This window comes from Melanerpes formicivorus, unplaced genomic scaffold (assembly GCF_026170545.1).
Source record: "Melanerpes formicivorus ecotype bairdi unplaced genomic scaffold, bMelFor1.0.p_v2 SCAF_12, whole genome shotgun sequence".
Classification (NCBI taxonomy): domain Eukaryota; kingdom Metazoa; phylum Chordata; class Aves; order Piciformes; family Picidae; genus Melanerpes; species Melanerpes formicivorus.
This window is the reverse complement of record NW_027142364.1, coordinates 20,262,145-20,274,997: the sequence shown is the minus strand read 5'-3', so window position 1 is coordinate 20,274,997 and position 12,853 is coordinate 20,262,145. Positions and strand designations below refer to the sequence as shown.

General features: G+C 40.4%; 1 protein-coding gene and 1 long non-coding RNA gene across 2 annotated transcripts in view; one reads left to right on the top strand and one right to left on the bottom strand.

Annotated features, from left to right (window-relative positions):
- CPB1 (carboxypeptidase B1) overlaps positions 1 to 6,516 on the bottom strand; it is a 24,153-nt gene extending 17,637 nt beyond the window's left edge. The window contains exons 1-5 of the mRNA XM_068145724.1: positions 6,446 to 6,516; positions 6,264 to 6,339; positions 4,554 to 4,678; positions 2,066 to 2,165; positions 188 to 289 (exon numbers count right to left, since the gene is read on the bottom strand). Of these exons, the coding sequence (XP_068001825.1) occupies positions 188 to 289; positions 2,066 to 2,165; positions 4,554 to 4,678; positions 6,264 to 6,339; positions 6,446 to 6,516 (474 nt within the window). The remainder of the gene's footprint in view (positions 1 to 187; positions 290 to 2,065; positions 2,166 to 4,553; positions 4,679 to 6,263; positions 6,340 to 6,445) is intronic.
- Positions 1 to 12,853, top strand: part of LOC137444719 (uncharacterized) — a 13,734-nt gene extending 881 nt beyond the window's left edge. Inside the window, exons 2-4 of the long non-coding RNA XR_010988233.1 lie at positions 765 to 859; positions 9,556 to 9,679; positions 12,578 to 12,853. This is a non-coding gene — a long non-coding RNA (uncharacterized lncRNA). The remainder of the gene's footprint in view (positions 1 to 764; positions 860 to 9,555; positions 9,680 to 12,577) is intronic.

Below are 12,853 nucleotides of genomic sequence, written 5' to 3'. Positions count from 1 at the left end.
TATGCCTCTTTAAACAAAAAATAACCTTGAAAGCTGAAAAAAATCACAGTAGTAGAGAGCAGAAGTCTGTCAGATTTTATACAAAATGTGTATCACTGTCTTAGTGTCATTAGTGTGTTGATAAATGTCATCCTCTCATGGTGGATAGTGGAGGCAAAGGCTGGCACACAGAAATCCAAGCACTTACTTTGAGAAGGTATATTTGTCGTCCTTCGTATGTTTCCCCAATTACGCTGCGAGAGACGAGGTCTGGGTTCTGAGCAGCGATGTCAGCAGTCCAAGCAGCGATCTGGTTAATAGGGAGGTTACATTTAGTGATGCCTCTTTTCCTCAGGTCCAAACTAATTAGTTCACTGCCTTCAAGCCAAGTCTAGTCTGAGCTAGTATTTCATACAGTTTGTAGATTTCCAGGAATTCATACTTGCCCTGGAGCTAGATATCTGAATTAAGGTTTCTCTAGTATGAATTGATCTAAACCCATCATTGGAGTATCACTGCTGGATTACACAGAATCACCAAGGTTGGAAGAGACCTCAAGGATCATCAAGTCCAACCTGTCACCACAGACCTCATGACTAGACCATGGCACCAAGTGCCACGTCCAATCCCCTCTTGAACACCTCCAGGGACCCCTTTGAATGCTGGCCCAATATAGTTATGGCCTTGTCACCCCTCAAACTCTCTTAACAAAAGAAAATGATTGTTCTTGTTAAGCTGTGCAGATTGAATGCCTTAAATACTCTACATGTTGTAATATTTTTCAGTTTCATGGCTCTTTTATTCATCATCATTCTTGACTTACTGACAGAAGTGCTGGACAGGGATTTGTAGGAACAGTGCACCAATGCTCAACAGAGATGTAAGTACATCTCCTTCATTCCATTTATTATTTAAGGGAAGTAATAACAGCCTTTATTGTCTAAACATTGCAGCAGATTCCCTTTGTTACAGGTGCCTTCAGAAGCTCACAAAAATGTTGTCATAACCACACAAAAGAGCATTCCATGCTCAAAGAGCTATCAATGGAGTAAGAAAAAGACAGGAAACAGCAGACAGATCTAGAGGAACTGGCAAGGAAATGCTATAAATAATAGTTGGCATTATGGATGTGGCTGGGTTTTCACATGCCAATAGCATTAGCAGAGTCAGAGGTGCTTTTGTTCTTATTTTTAAATGGCCTTGTAAGAGGAGACAGACTTTTTCTTTTCATTTTTTTTCCCAAGGAAAGTTCTGATGGGAGAAAATTGGATAGTTCTGTATATGTTGTACAGGTACCACCTGGAAAGGAAATACAAATTTCCTTGTTTGAAAATGTACAAAGTACTTAGTGGGCAATGATCACAACAGACATAAAAGATTTTTGCAAGGAAAGACATAAAAGGCAGAGTGTCTCACTTTTAAGTATAAAAACTGTGATGCAATGGATGATAAGGAGGCACTGCAAAGATGTGAAGAGTGACATGGCTGAGACTTAATGTCAAGAAAAATTAGCATGGCTGGGGAAAAAACAGGAGGGAGGAGGGGAGAGCTTATGAGAGAAGATGAAGAGCTGGAAGTGAAGCAAGGAATGGAATCATGATTTTTAGCAGAGGAGGTGGGAGAAGTGAAGCAGATCACTTGGTCATTGCATTTCTGCCAGAGTTCCTTTGCAGCACTGGAAGCAAAAGTGGGCATAGGAGGTTGGGTTATAGAGATTAAGTCAGTAATAGGCAATAAAGGAAAAGAGGAAGAAGAGTTTGAAGGAGTTATGATCATCGAATCATAGAATAGTTTGGGTTGGAAGAAACATCTAGAGGTATTCTAGTCCAACTATTAGGTCACTATTAGGCCTCTCCAGAGCCTTCTCTTCTCCAGGCTGCACAACCCCAGCTCCCTCAGCCTGTCCATAGCAGGGGTGTCCCACCCCCCTGATCATATTCATGGCCCTCCTCTGGATCTGCTCTGTCAGGTTCCATGTATGGAACAGAAGAGGGAAAGGGAAGAAGGCTGGAAGGATGTCAGAAGCCATTTTGACTAGAGAGGCTAAGGTATTGAGCTGCTAAGGTGGTCAACTTTTAGACTTTACCGTTTCCCAGTCGTTGTACTTCTCATAGCTGTATGCAGTGGTACGAGCCTTGTTGTCCAGCTGGGCATCCAGGGCAGCCTGCAGGTCATCAATCAGAACTCTGCAATAAGGCACCACAAAAACCATGAAGAGGAACAGTTTGCTGACAGGGAAGTAAGCACCAGGCAGACATTTCAGGGTCTTCCTGGAATAAAGGCTGCATGGATTATGAAGTGAAATGTGGCAAGATTGATTTATACACTTGAAAATGAGATACATTAGGTTAAAATTTCAACCTACTATCTGTTTCACTCTTGCCACCAGAATGATCAGATTCCTCCTGCCTGCTTATTCCCCTACTAACCTGCCTACTTATTCCCCTACTAACAAACCTCCACGATGGCAACAGTTTGCTTTAAGAAGAATGGCAATGCTGAGAGAGATTGTGTGTGGAAAATGAGCTCTGGTTTACCTGGTGTCGCCATGTTGTCTCTGCCTCAACAGGAAAAGGGGCCTCCCTTAACTTTATGAGGCTGGAGTAGACTTAGACTGCAACAATCTAACTCTCCCATGCAACAGCCCAGAGATGTTTGCCTGATGAAATTCTCTGTCAAACCAAGCTCCCAAAGTTTAGGTGTGGTTTGACAGCTCTATTGCAGGTGGCGTTATCCATCTTCCAAGCTACTTTACTGCATGTAAGGTGGGTTATTAAAGTAGAAAATCCCAGCATCCTGTCTGGATTGGTTGGATCTCTCCCCTTCATCTTTCTCGAGCTAACACTAAGGCACAGCTCATCGTCAAGCATGCTCTTGAGGACCTTTTGCTTGTATTTCAACCTTGGCTATCAAAAAATGAGATCCTCTTGTTTTTCCAGTGCTCATCTTAACATTCTTACAAATCTTAGACATCGGGATATGTCCTTGATCGTTTGTGATTTGGATAGATGAGCGGGAGGCCAGTGTATGAGGCACCACCAGCCTTCAGAACAAACAGTGCAAATGACTACATTGACATGATGCCACGGCACTGCAGCTGCACTTCAAAAGGATTGTAACAGCCTGGGTTGTCAAGGACACTCCACTCAAGTTTGTCAGGGATGCCTTCCAGACATTATGGCCTTTGTTGCAATCAGAAGATTTGTGCATGGGCCTGAACAAGTTCATGAATATGACAGGGAAAAACTAACACATGCAGAGTAACTTCTCTTTTGCTGAAAAGGAAATTCCATTGCAACTGGATTCCTGTGCTGCATGTGGGCTGTGGCACTACTGAAAATTATTTCTTCTAGAGTATTTTTATATTCTGTTCCCCCAGTGGCATCCAAATTAGACATGGTTAACACGAGGCCAGTAAGCTCAGGGATGAATTATCCTCATATTTAGTAGATGATAAAAAGTTATGTTTCATGAGAACTGTGTGGAGCCCAATGAAGGAGTTCCGCCTGGTGGCAATGAATGAGGCTGAGAAACAAAAACTCTCTGCTCAGCCATGTGAACTTGTGAGAATTTGATCAAGTGTACTGACTTTCCATGTCTGAGTACTTGATGTTGACAGATATCCACTACACATTGAAGAACCCTTATAATCAAACTGGCATGAGCCAATTTCAGTGCTCAAGTAGAGCTAAAGAAAAAATGCAGACAGACAACCTCACTTCGCTCTAGCCCAAAGTCAGCTTCTCATCTGCTGTCAATGCTTGCTTAGTGAGTAGAAGATATGAAATATATGCAACTGCCTGATCCTGCTCTTTTCTCCTTCCTCTCCCATTAGTGCTACTCACTACAATACTTCCATTCTCAGAGCTGTGTAATGTGGCAGCGTGGCCTCTTCCCTCCACTTATGCTGCAGTTGTAATCAGTCTTGGAAACTCAGGGCTTTTTTAGTTGTGGAGGGTATACTTCCAAAATATTTAAGCCAATTAAGAGTTCTTTCTCTGGAGAAATCCTTGCCATTCATCTGCTGTGTGACTGAGTAAGCCTAAAGGTGTTCTGGGAGTCTGTTCTCCCTACTCCCTTGGCCCTTCACTTGGCAACTGTCTTCCCTTTGCCACCAGTTTTGCTCCTCTAGCTATCATTCTGCAGCTTAAAGAACTGTGTGAGGAGCCCCTCATGGTGGCCCTTGGGGCTCACCATTTTCTGGCTTCAGTTCCCTGATACTATCATACAAAACTCCCTGATGTTCTTTCTGTCTCTTTCTCAACCTTTGCTGCCTTCTGTCTTGAATGAGAACTTTTTTTTTCCCCTTCTGTACTCCAGCCTTGTACTGCAGGGAGCTTTCACCCTGGGGAAGTTCCTGGTAGTAAGCCTTTGCTTTCTGTCTCTTATCTCTATCCACATTTCAATTCACCTCTTTAATACAGTCCATTTGAACTGCCATATGAAAGCTGAACCCTGTAGAGGCATCCACAGTAGAGATTAAGTTTATGACAGGAAGTCTGGTTGACCAATATGAAAATATCAAACACATTTCTCCCAATATTTAATCTTCTGTTCAAAGAGCACAAACTTACCTGTACTCCACTCCACTTTTTTTCAGAAGATCTTCAACCTCAAAAGAGTCAGAAGCCTCAACTCGGAAGTCAACTTGCATTTTTGGTCTTACCAGAGTGGCAGAGTCTGGCTGCCAAAAGTCAACCTGAAAGAAGGCATCCATATAGATGTGTTTTTTAGGTGGATGTGTTTTTTAGGTGGATGTATATGTGCTGGTTATCTTGCTTGTGATTAATGTACCAAAATTCATTCCTATCCTATTATGCAGCCTTGACCTTGCTTGCCAGAATTATCAACCTGAATTCTAACCCGAAATTGTTTAAGAAGATTGCATTAGGCCCTGCAGTTTATATGGCAGAGTTCTGGAGATGGCAGTGGCAGTTTCACAAATGCCAAGTATTCTGCAGTGTCTGAGTGCATACAGACTGATAATTATTAGAATTATCTTTACAACTTCTTGCATTCTTTTTACAGATTGCTTTAGAGTTTTTTGCCTGTGTTAGATAGAAGTAGGCTCCTCTGCTGGAAAAAACCTGTTCTCTTTATGAATACTTTTAGGACTCAGTTCACTAAAATTGGTATGAGGAACATGCATTGGAAGGTGTTTAGTTCAGGGTGGACAAATGACAGTGCTATTTCTCTCTCATGTGTTTTTGCCAGTCAGCTTCCAGACATCTGGATTTAGTGTCCTATTAAAGGCCAATGAAAGCAAAGCTGGTTTGCCAGTCCTTTTTAGCCTTTAGTCTCATGAAAGTAAAGGAAATTGGGAGTGGTAGGCATGTTCATGAGCTATGTGCCTTCATGTGAGATGGCTATTTCAGGATATAATGCTACAGGAGTACTGATTGTTTGCTTTGTATAACAATGGTAGCCTTTCTTTCTTTCTTTCTTTCTTCCCTTCTTAAAAGAAAATAAAAAGCAAACAATCCCTTTGTGCTACACAGTTAAAAGCAAGCATGGTGTGTTTATTTTCTTAATATTGGCAGCACCATTCCAATGGTATATTCTACAGAATACTGCTCCAGCCTGCCTGTTGATGATAGTTCTCCACATCTGTACCTCGTTAAAAATACCATCCTTTCATCCTACAGATAATGGTGTCTTTTCCACCAACAGCTATTTTACGACATCAAAGCCCAAGAGAAATATTGAAAACACATTTTCTGCCTTTATTGTTTTTCCTAATGTCATTGTGTCATCATATATCTACATCAAGGTCACTGAGAAGTATGCAGCTTGGTTGGAGGGAAAGGACGCTTTAAAGGCAAGTAAGAGAAGAAAAGATGAGATGAGAGATTAGAGGCCAGGCAAAAGTTCACTTTATGGGGAGTATGGATTTTTAGATTATTTTCATGAGCAAAATGTTTGGCCTGTGATGGTGAAAATTCTAGTAGCTGCAATTTCCATGTTTTATCTGATATGCTCTTGAAGGTTCCCCACACTGAACACACCATTTCAGATTAATTTACTCTATGACAAAAGGACTGGTGTTCAGGCTGAGTTAACTAGCCTCTCTAGAGTGATACTGAAATGTGTTTGTACAGCTCTAGCTTTGTCACCTTCTCCTGTTCCTTCTGAGGAAACACTCCACGTGAATGGAGTCAAGTAATCTTGCCTTGATTTCAGCAACATGGCTTATTTTTTTCTTCTTTAAAAGGTATATGTTAGTTAAAACAAAAGGAGAGATGTTCCTTTCAAATGCAATATAGCCTCTTCCCCAAGTTCTTTACCTGGATGTTGCTGGCAAGAGAGTTGATGATTTCCACCTGCTTATCATTGTGTGGAATCACACGAAACACTTTATGCCTGCAAGGGGAGAAAAGGGTTGAATTTGAAAGAGGTAAGTCAGTTGAAAGGCTTTTGCTCATGCAGAAGAAATTGTGCAAATATAAAACTTGATGTCTGTTCTTACCCATCAAAGGCATGATCCTGCAGGTGAGCAGAAACAGCTGCAGCACCTAAGAGAACCAAGAGTGCCCACATTTTTTTTTGAGAAACCCCAAGGTTCTGCGCTGCTTTTATAACCTGTTTTGCCCTGCTTCTTATCAGTTATACCCCAGAACAAAGCACTGTCCAGATGACAGATTATTCCCTTGGCCTTGTTTTATTTGCACACTATTTATAAAACGTGTTTTACTCCACACCTGTGAAAACAGCTGAAAGTCTCAGGGCAGGCTGGCTGAAGAATCTTGCTGCGTCAGTGGGATAAACTCTTGGTACAAGAAAGTGAATTTAATGTCTCTGTTTTTATGTTGTGTGTGAATTTGGATTTTTGGGGGGTAATAATTTGATTGCTGGATTACACACTTCATAATACTTTCTTGTGACTTTATGTGTGGTAGATGTCTATCAGAAGTTGTTGCAGCATGACTGGTCTTAATCACACACTGTCCTGCTTCCTGAATAATGTGAGGCTGACTCTGACAAAGGAAGAGGAAACGTAGTTGAGATGTGCCGATTCTCTTTTTCTTTGCCAACAGAGGAGAACAAGTACTGATCTTGTTCTTTGATTTGTCATGAAAACTTCCAAGTCAAGTGTCTGCAGAACTAAGAGTGTAGAAATTTTTAGTCACAGTCGAGTTGTACATATCCTCCACATAATGCAGTCACTGATTCTTGCATAGTCTCTTAATTTAATCATGTAAAAAATCAGAGGCTGTATCATTTCATTTAAGTACTACTGTAGGCATTACATGTAGGCCAAAAAGATCAAGTTAAACATGGTTGTACTAAAGGGTTTTTAGCTTTACCTTTCGTGTTGTGCCTGAGCTGTCTGGGAAACAATTGTGTGCTTGCATCGCTGCACTTGCATCTGTTAAGTTTTCATTAGCGAGTGCTTGGCATTAAATGTAATGTTAATTGCCTGTTGATGCTGTGTCCTGAGGTGACTGATGTTTGCAACAGGGAGCCTCTAAATGAATCCATTTGTAAATAAGTAAAGACTGGTATTTCTGGTTTCTGTTATACATAAGTGACCAAACACATTAAAGGGGTTCAGACGCAGGCAATCTTGAAGATATTCTTTGACTCTGTACCTGCTGTTTTGCAGAAGTCTACCTAAAGTCATGTCATATAATATGTGAAAAAAAATATTCAATATCAACATATTAATCTCCTATTAAAAGAGTTACAGTGCAGAAATGTGACCATTTTAAGACTGAATGTGGCGTCAGACCTTGCACTTAGTGTGTTGTAAGGTTCTCTGAAGTCAACTCAGTAAAACTGCAACAGCCTTATATACAGAATGCCTAGAGATATATTTTTAAGTCATTGTACCAAAAATTCAGCAGTTTATGCTTAACAATATGACCCATGATGACTAAGTTCATAAAAGGAGATTCCAGAGCTGCATGGAGCCTATTTATCCAGAACTGCCTTTGCCAAATTGTAGGGTTTGAACTTACTTTACAATTAATGACCTAATTTGTAGCACTGCAGGCTCTTACCCAGCTATAATCTTCCTTAGAGTCACGTCTCCAAAGAAGGATGAGAGCAGGAGCTATTCTGACAGAGTGCCAAAACAATACTGCAAAGTCTTCAGAAGTTTAATTTTTCAGTTATGAGATGTATGGTATCGAATAAAATGGTCTGATCCCATGAACACTGCTAAGACAATAGTGTGGAGATGATCAAGCCCAGATCTTGCAATGAATAAATCATCACAAGAAGTAATCAAACAAATTGCAGATGTCATCATTCCTTGTTGAGCACTGAGAAGCATCTAGGAGGCAGAGGACTACCAGATTTCAGTGCTCGAGCTTACTTTTGGGAAATCCTTTGCTTTTCCTTGTAGTTGGAAGTGGTGGGGGTTTCTTTTTTGTGTATGGGTTGCTTGGTTGTTGCTTTTTTTTTCCTCTCTGAATGATCACAGATGCAGCAGTACTGCCATCAACTACTGAGCTGGCAGGCATTATTGAATACTATAATTTCTAACAGCAGCCTTTACTGTTTTCATCCCCAGATCAGGTCAGAAAAAAACCCAAGCCACTGACCTGGAATATGCTACTTAGGTGATTCATTTTGCACCTCAGGTTTGATGGTGGTTTGTCAGATTAGCTCATAAACTGGCTCTATGGGCATTGTCTTGTTTTTCTCACTGTATAATATAGATGCTTAATATTTGTATGATAAAGAGGCAGCATGAGGATAAATAAACCAGCAAATTAAATTTGGTTAAGCCATCTGTTCTTTTTAGCGCCTGGTTACAAGCCAACAGTGCATCAGTTGTCCATGGCTGAGTAAACCTTGGCCTCTAGTACTTAATGCTGAGTGCAGAAGCTGTGGTATTACCTCTGAAAAGATTAATTTTATTATTTCTTCTATTTTTTTTTGTAAATCAAGAAAGTAACAAAGTCGGTTGAATCCCAAAAGGAGAGGGTGTAGCCATTTTCGTCAGGACATGTATTTTGTTATCAAACTGAGTGTAACAGTCCAAGGGTACATAATGTCTCTTTTTCTAGGAGTTTTGGTATCTGCAGATTTCCTGAAGCAAAGAGTTTGTTGAGCTCTGTTTTAAAAAGGTCTTCTGTCAGTTACAAAATATTATCCATCAGTTCTTATAATCCTTGATTGACTAAGTCATCTTCTTTGTATTGTTTGGTATTTATTACATTCCAAGAGATCAGTCAGAAGCTCCTCAATGCCCAAATCTTAACACTGCTTATGTATGTAGTCAGTTCCTAACGTGTGCCTCAGACCAGCCACAGAAGTTTGAATTATGGGCACCCTCTTGTCATCAATTATTTGTTAGGGTAATATTTCTTCACCTTAGTTTTGAAGAGAAATGCTATTGAATGTATTCTGAAGACCTTTGAGAGTACTTTGAAGAGGGCAGGATCTGCCATCTAGCACATGCTCCAAGCTTTCTTGGTACTTCTTCTGTATTTATATATTATTAATACAATTCATCAAAGGCTTTTTCAACTTCAGTGTCCTGGGACATGCTCATATCCTACTGTTTTGGTAGCTGTGGGTAGGCATCTTATTTTTTTTTTCATGTTTATTTATTTCTCACATTTGCAGATATTATTTAACATGTGAACAGGTAGTGGATCAGGAGAGGAAAGAAGACCTGGGGTATGGAGCAAAAATAAAGTGGCTCTCATGACTTCAGGATGTGTTTCCACTTCTGCAATTGACTCATCAGGTAAGAAGCAGCAAAATCTGTCACTGTTCTTTTGTAGGGTCAATGAATTCTTGCCAAAATACCTCCTGTGAAGTAGGAATCATATTTCTCACATTCACCTCTAGTGTTTAGGATTAGAACTGAATCTGTTGCAGCTTCATTATATGATCAATGCACAAATTGCTTAGTGCTTAGAAAGTATTTTATATCCCTAGCTAGAAGTTCTTATGTGCATCATATACATTCAGATTCTTATTTGCCTGCAAAGAAGTGTGAAATATAGTAAAATGCAAGCAGTGAATAAAGATATAGGCAGTGCCAGAATTCCCAGCAATCAACCACCAAGAAACTGATTAGTAACCAAATAGATAACAGAGGAGGAAGATGAAGAAGAGGAGACTCAGGGGTGACCTTATTGCTCTCTACAACTACCTGAAGGGAGGTTGTAGACAGGCAAATGTTGGTCTCTTCTCCCAGGCAGCCAGTACCAGGAGGACACAGTCTCAGGCTGCGCCAGGGGAGGTTTAGGTTGGATGTTAGGAAGAAGTTCTATACAGAGAGAGTGATTGCCCATTGGAATGGGCTGCCCAAGGAGGTGTTCAGGAGGAGGCTTGGCGGGGTGCTTGGTGCCATGGTTTAGTTGATTAGGTGGTGTTGGATTGGTTGATAGGTTGGACATGATGACCTTGAAGGTCTTTTCCAGCCTGGTGTATTCTATGTATTCTATGTATATTTAATGAAACAGTGGGAAGAACTGACTCCACACCCATTGGCTATGGACATCTTCTGCTTAATTAGCTGTCCCTGGGATGGGCTTTCTGTCATGGTCAAGAGTGTGATGAGTTCTCATACTCAAGCCTAATCCTGGCATCTGCAAAGCTGGTAAGGGTCATGTCATGACTCAGTGACAGCTCAAAGATGCAAAAATCATAAGGTCCTTCACCTTACACTTTTTAAGCTGCAGAGATGTGCATGTAGTATCATGAGAGAGATCACACCTACAGTGAAAAGATGATAATCTTAACCAGTAGATGAGTAGCTAGACACTCAGTACTTCAACTAATGGAAGCCAGTTGAAATTTTATCTTCTTGCAGTATCTGTAGGAGTTTCTTGTCTGGTGTAGATCAGCACAAGATTTACACCTATCTAATGTCTCCAGCAATGCCAGAACCAGATGGTGCCAAGGTAGTGATGGAATTATTCTGTAACAAGATACAGCAGTATCTGCCCACTGTTGAAGCCTCTCTAGGATATCTACTAAAAGTTGTTAGCATGTTGTCTTTCTCAGTATTCCCCTAGTTCCCATTCTGGGCTCTGCAGGGGCTGAAGGTAAATCAGACTGTCTGTGAGCAATCATCCACCTCCAGTTTTAACAGAATGATCTAGACAGACAAATGAATCTCCATTTCATACAGCTAAACATGATCCAGATAGTGGTGCTGCGTTGGAGCTAACAGCACAGCTGGACGACCATGAGTAGGAACAACAATAGACAATAGGTAACAGGAGAGTCCAGGGTGCATAAAAATCACCAGCCAGAAAGGTTTAAGAAAGAGAGTAAACTGAGCAGCTTGACCATTTAGAAATGAATACATATTCTCAGTTTCCATTTATTGAAGTAACTGAAATTCATAAGCTGCAGAAGGGAGTAGAACTCCACTCTGATCTAGTAGAACAGCAGCTAACTACTCTGGCTTCCTCCCCAGCAAAACACACAGATTAAAGCATCATTAAAATTAGTTGCCTTCTTTCTTTCTCCCACAGCTTGAGGTTAGATTTCATGTGCCATGGTGGAAAAAAGGAAAACCAACAAAAAGTCATGTAAAAATCCCTGAACCACAAAGCCCAAGTAGATTAATTGGGCATTCTGCACATCAGTTTGTTCATGTAACAGTATATTCCTTTTCAAAAGACTCGTGGTTCTTTGTTGATCAGAAGTATTCATAACATTCTTCCCAAAGCAATTAATTGGACTAATAACCTATACTTGGACAGCATTATTAAAACACACTAATTGCAAAAAACCATAGTGAGAGCTCACTCGTTATAAGAGTGTGGGGGAGCAAATTAAGCTGAATGAATTAATCTCGGCACTCTTTGTTCCTCTGTGAACATGGAAGTAAACAAAGTTCAAACTCAGTGGAGAATAAGTCTGATTTAAGCAACTGTATTAGCTATGTGTGAGACATCACAGGGGAAAAAATGAGTAGAAATCGAATCTGTGCTACTGAAGTGAAATCAAATCTGATTGAGGTATGGATGTTTGTCTAGCGGAAAAGTTCCCTTTATTCATAGAAGGAATTAAACAAGGCCAGATAAAACTGGGCTTCTCAATTAATGGATCATTTGCTGGGTTTTTTTACAGTAAAGCAGGCTTAAGAGAGCAAAGGAAAACATTCAGAGTTTCAACAAACAATTTCAGCATGTGGCCATAGTCTAATCTCACTTGCACAAATCTATCTGGAAATTAATTCAGTTGGACATCTCTCTTAAACTGCTATGGAAGGGACCTTGATGAAGCAAAGAAAAAAAAAAGGAGAAGCAAGCTGCAGAACATAAACCAGCACCACTCCTTGGATGTATTTTTGTCTGTATACAGGGAAATGTTGAAGTGTCAGAGATAAGTTAGCTGCTTTAGATTCAGTTTCCAGATTCTGCTGTATTCCACCCATGCAAGGCTGGGTGTTTAAATTCAGTCGTTTGGGTTTGGTTTGGTTGGTTTGGTTGGGGTTTTTTGCTCAGTAGAACATGCACAAAACAATATTATTTTTACCAACTTGTTTGGAAAGAGGTTTTTAAAGCTACTTTGTAATACAGGTATTTCAAACACTGAGACCATGCAGATCCAGACAGAGGCTTTTTGCTGCTACTGTATCTCTGCTTCTCACTTACATTCCTCTGCACTTCTCGGCTTCCAGCTACAAAATCACATGTGCCAGGAAGGAGTGAAGACGCGGAGGGAGAGAGAGACTGTGCTTTGATCCACTGCCTCACGCAACATCACAGCTACCTGAAATCCTTACATTTTCTGTGAATTATTTAAAACATTTTCTGAAATAAAAAAAAAAAAAAAAAGGAAGATATATTTTGATGTGGAAATGTTGCTGTAGTGCTTCATGGAAATGATAGAAAAGGGATCTCCAGGCCCTGTGCTGTATTCTGCACTCAGTATATCAAATTCACGATGTTCTGTG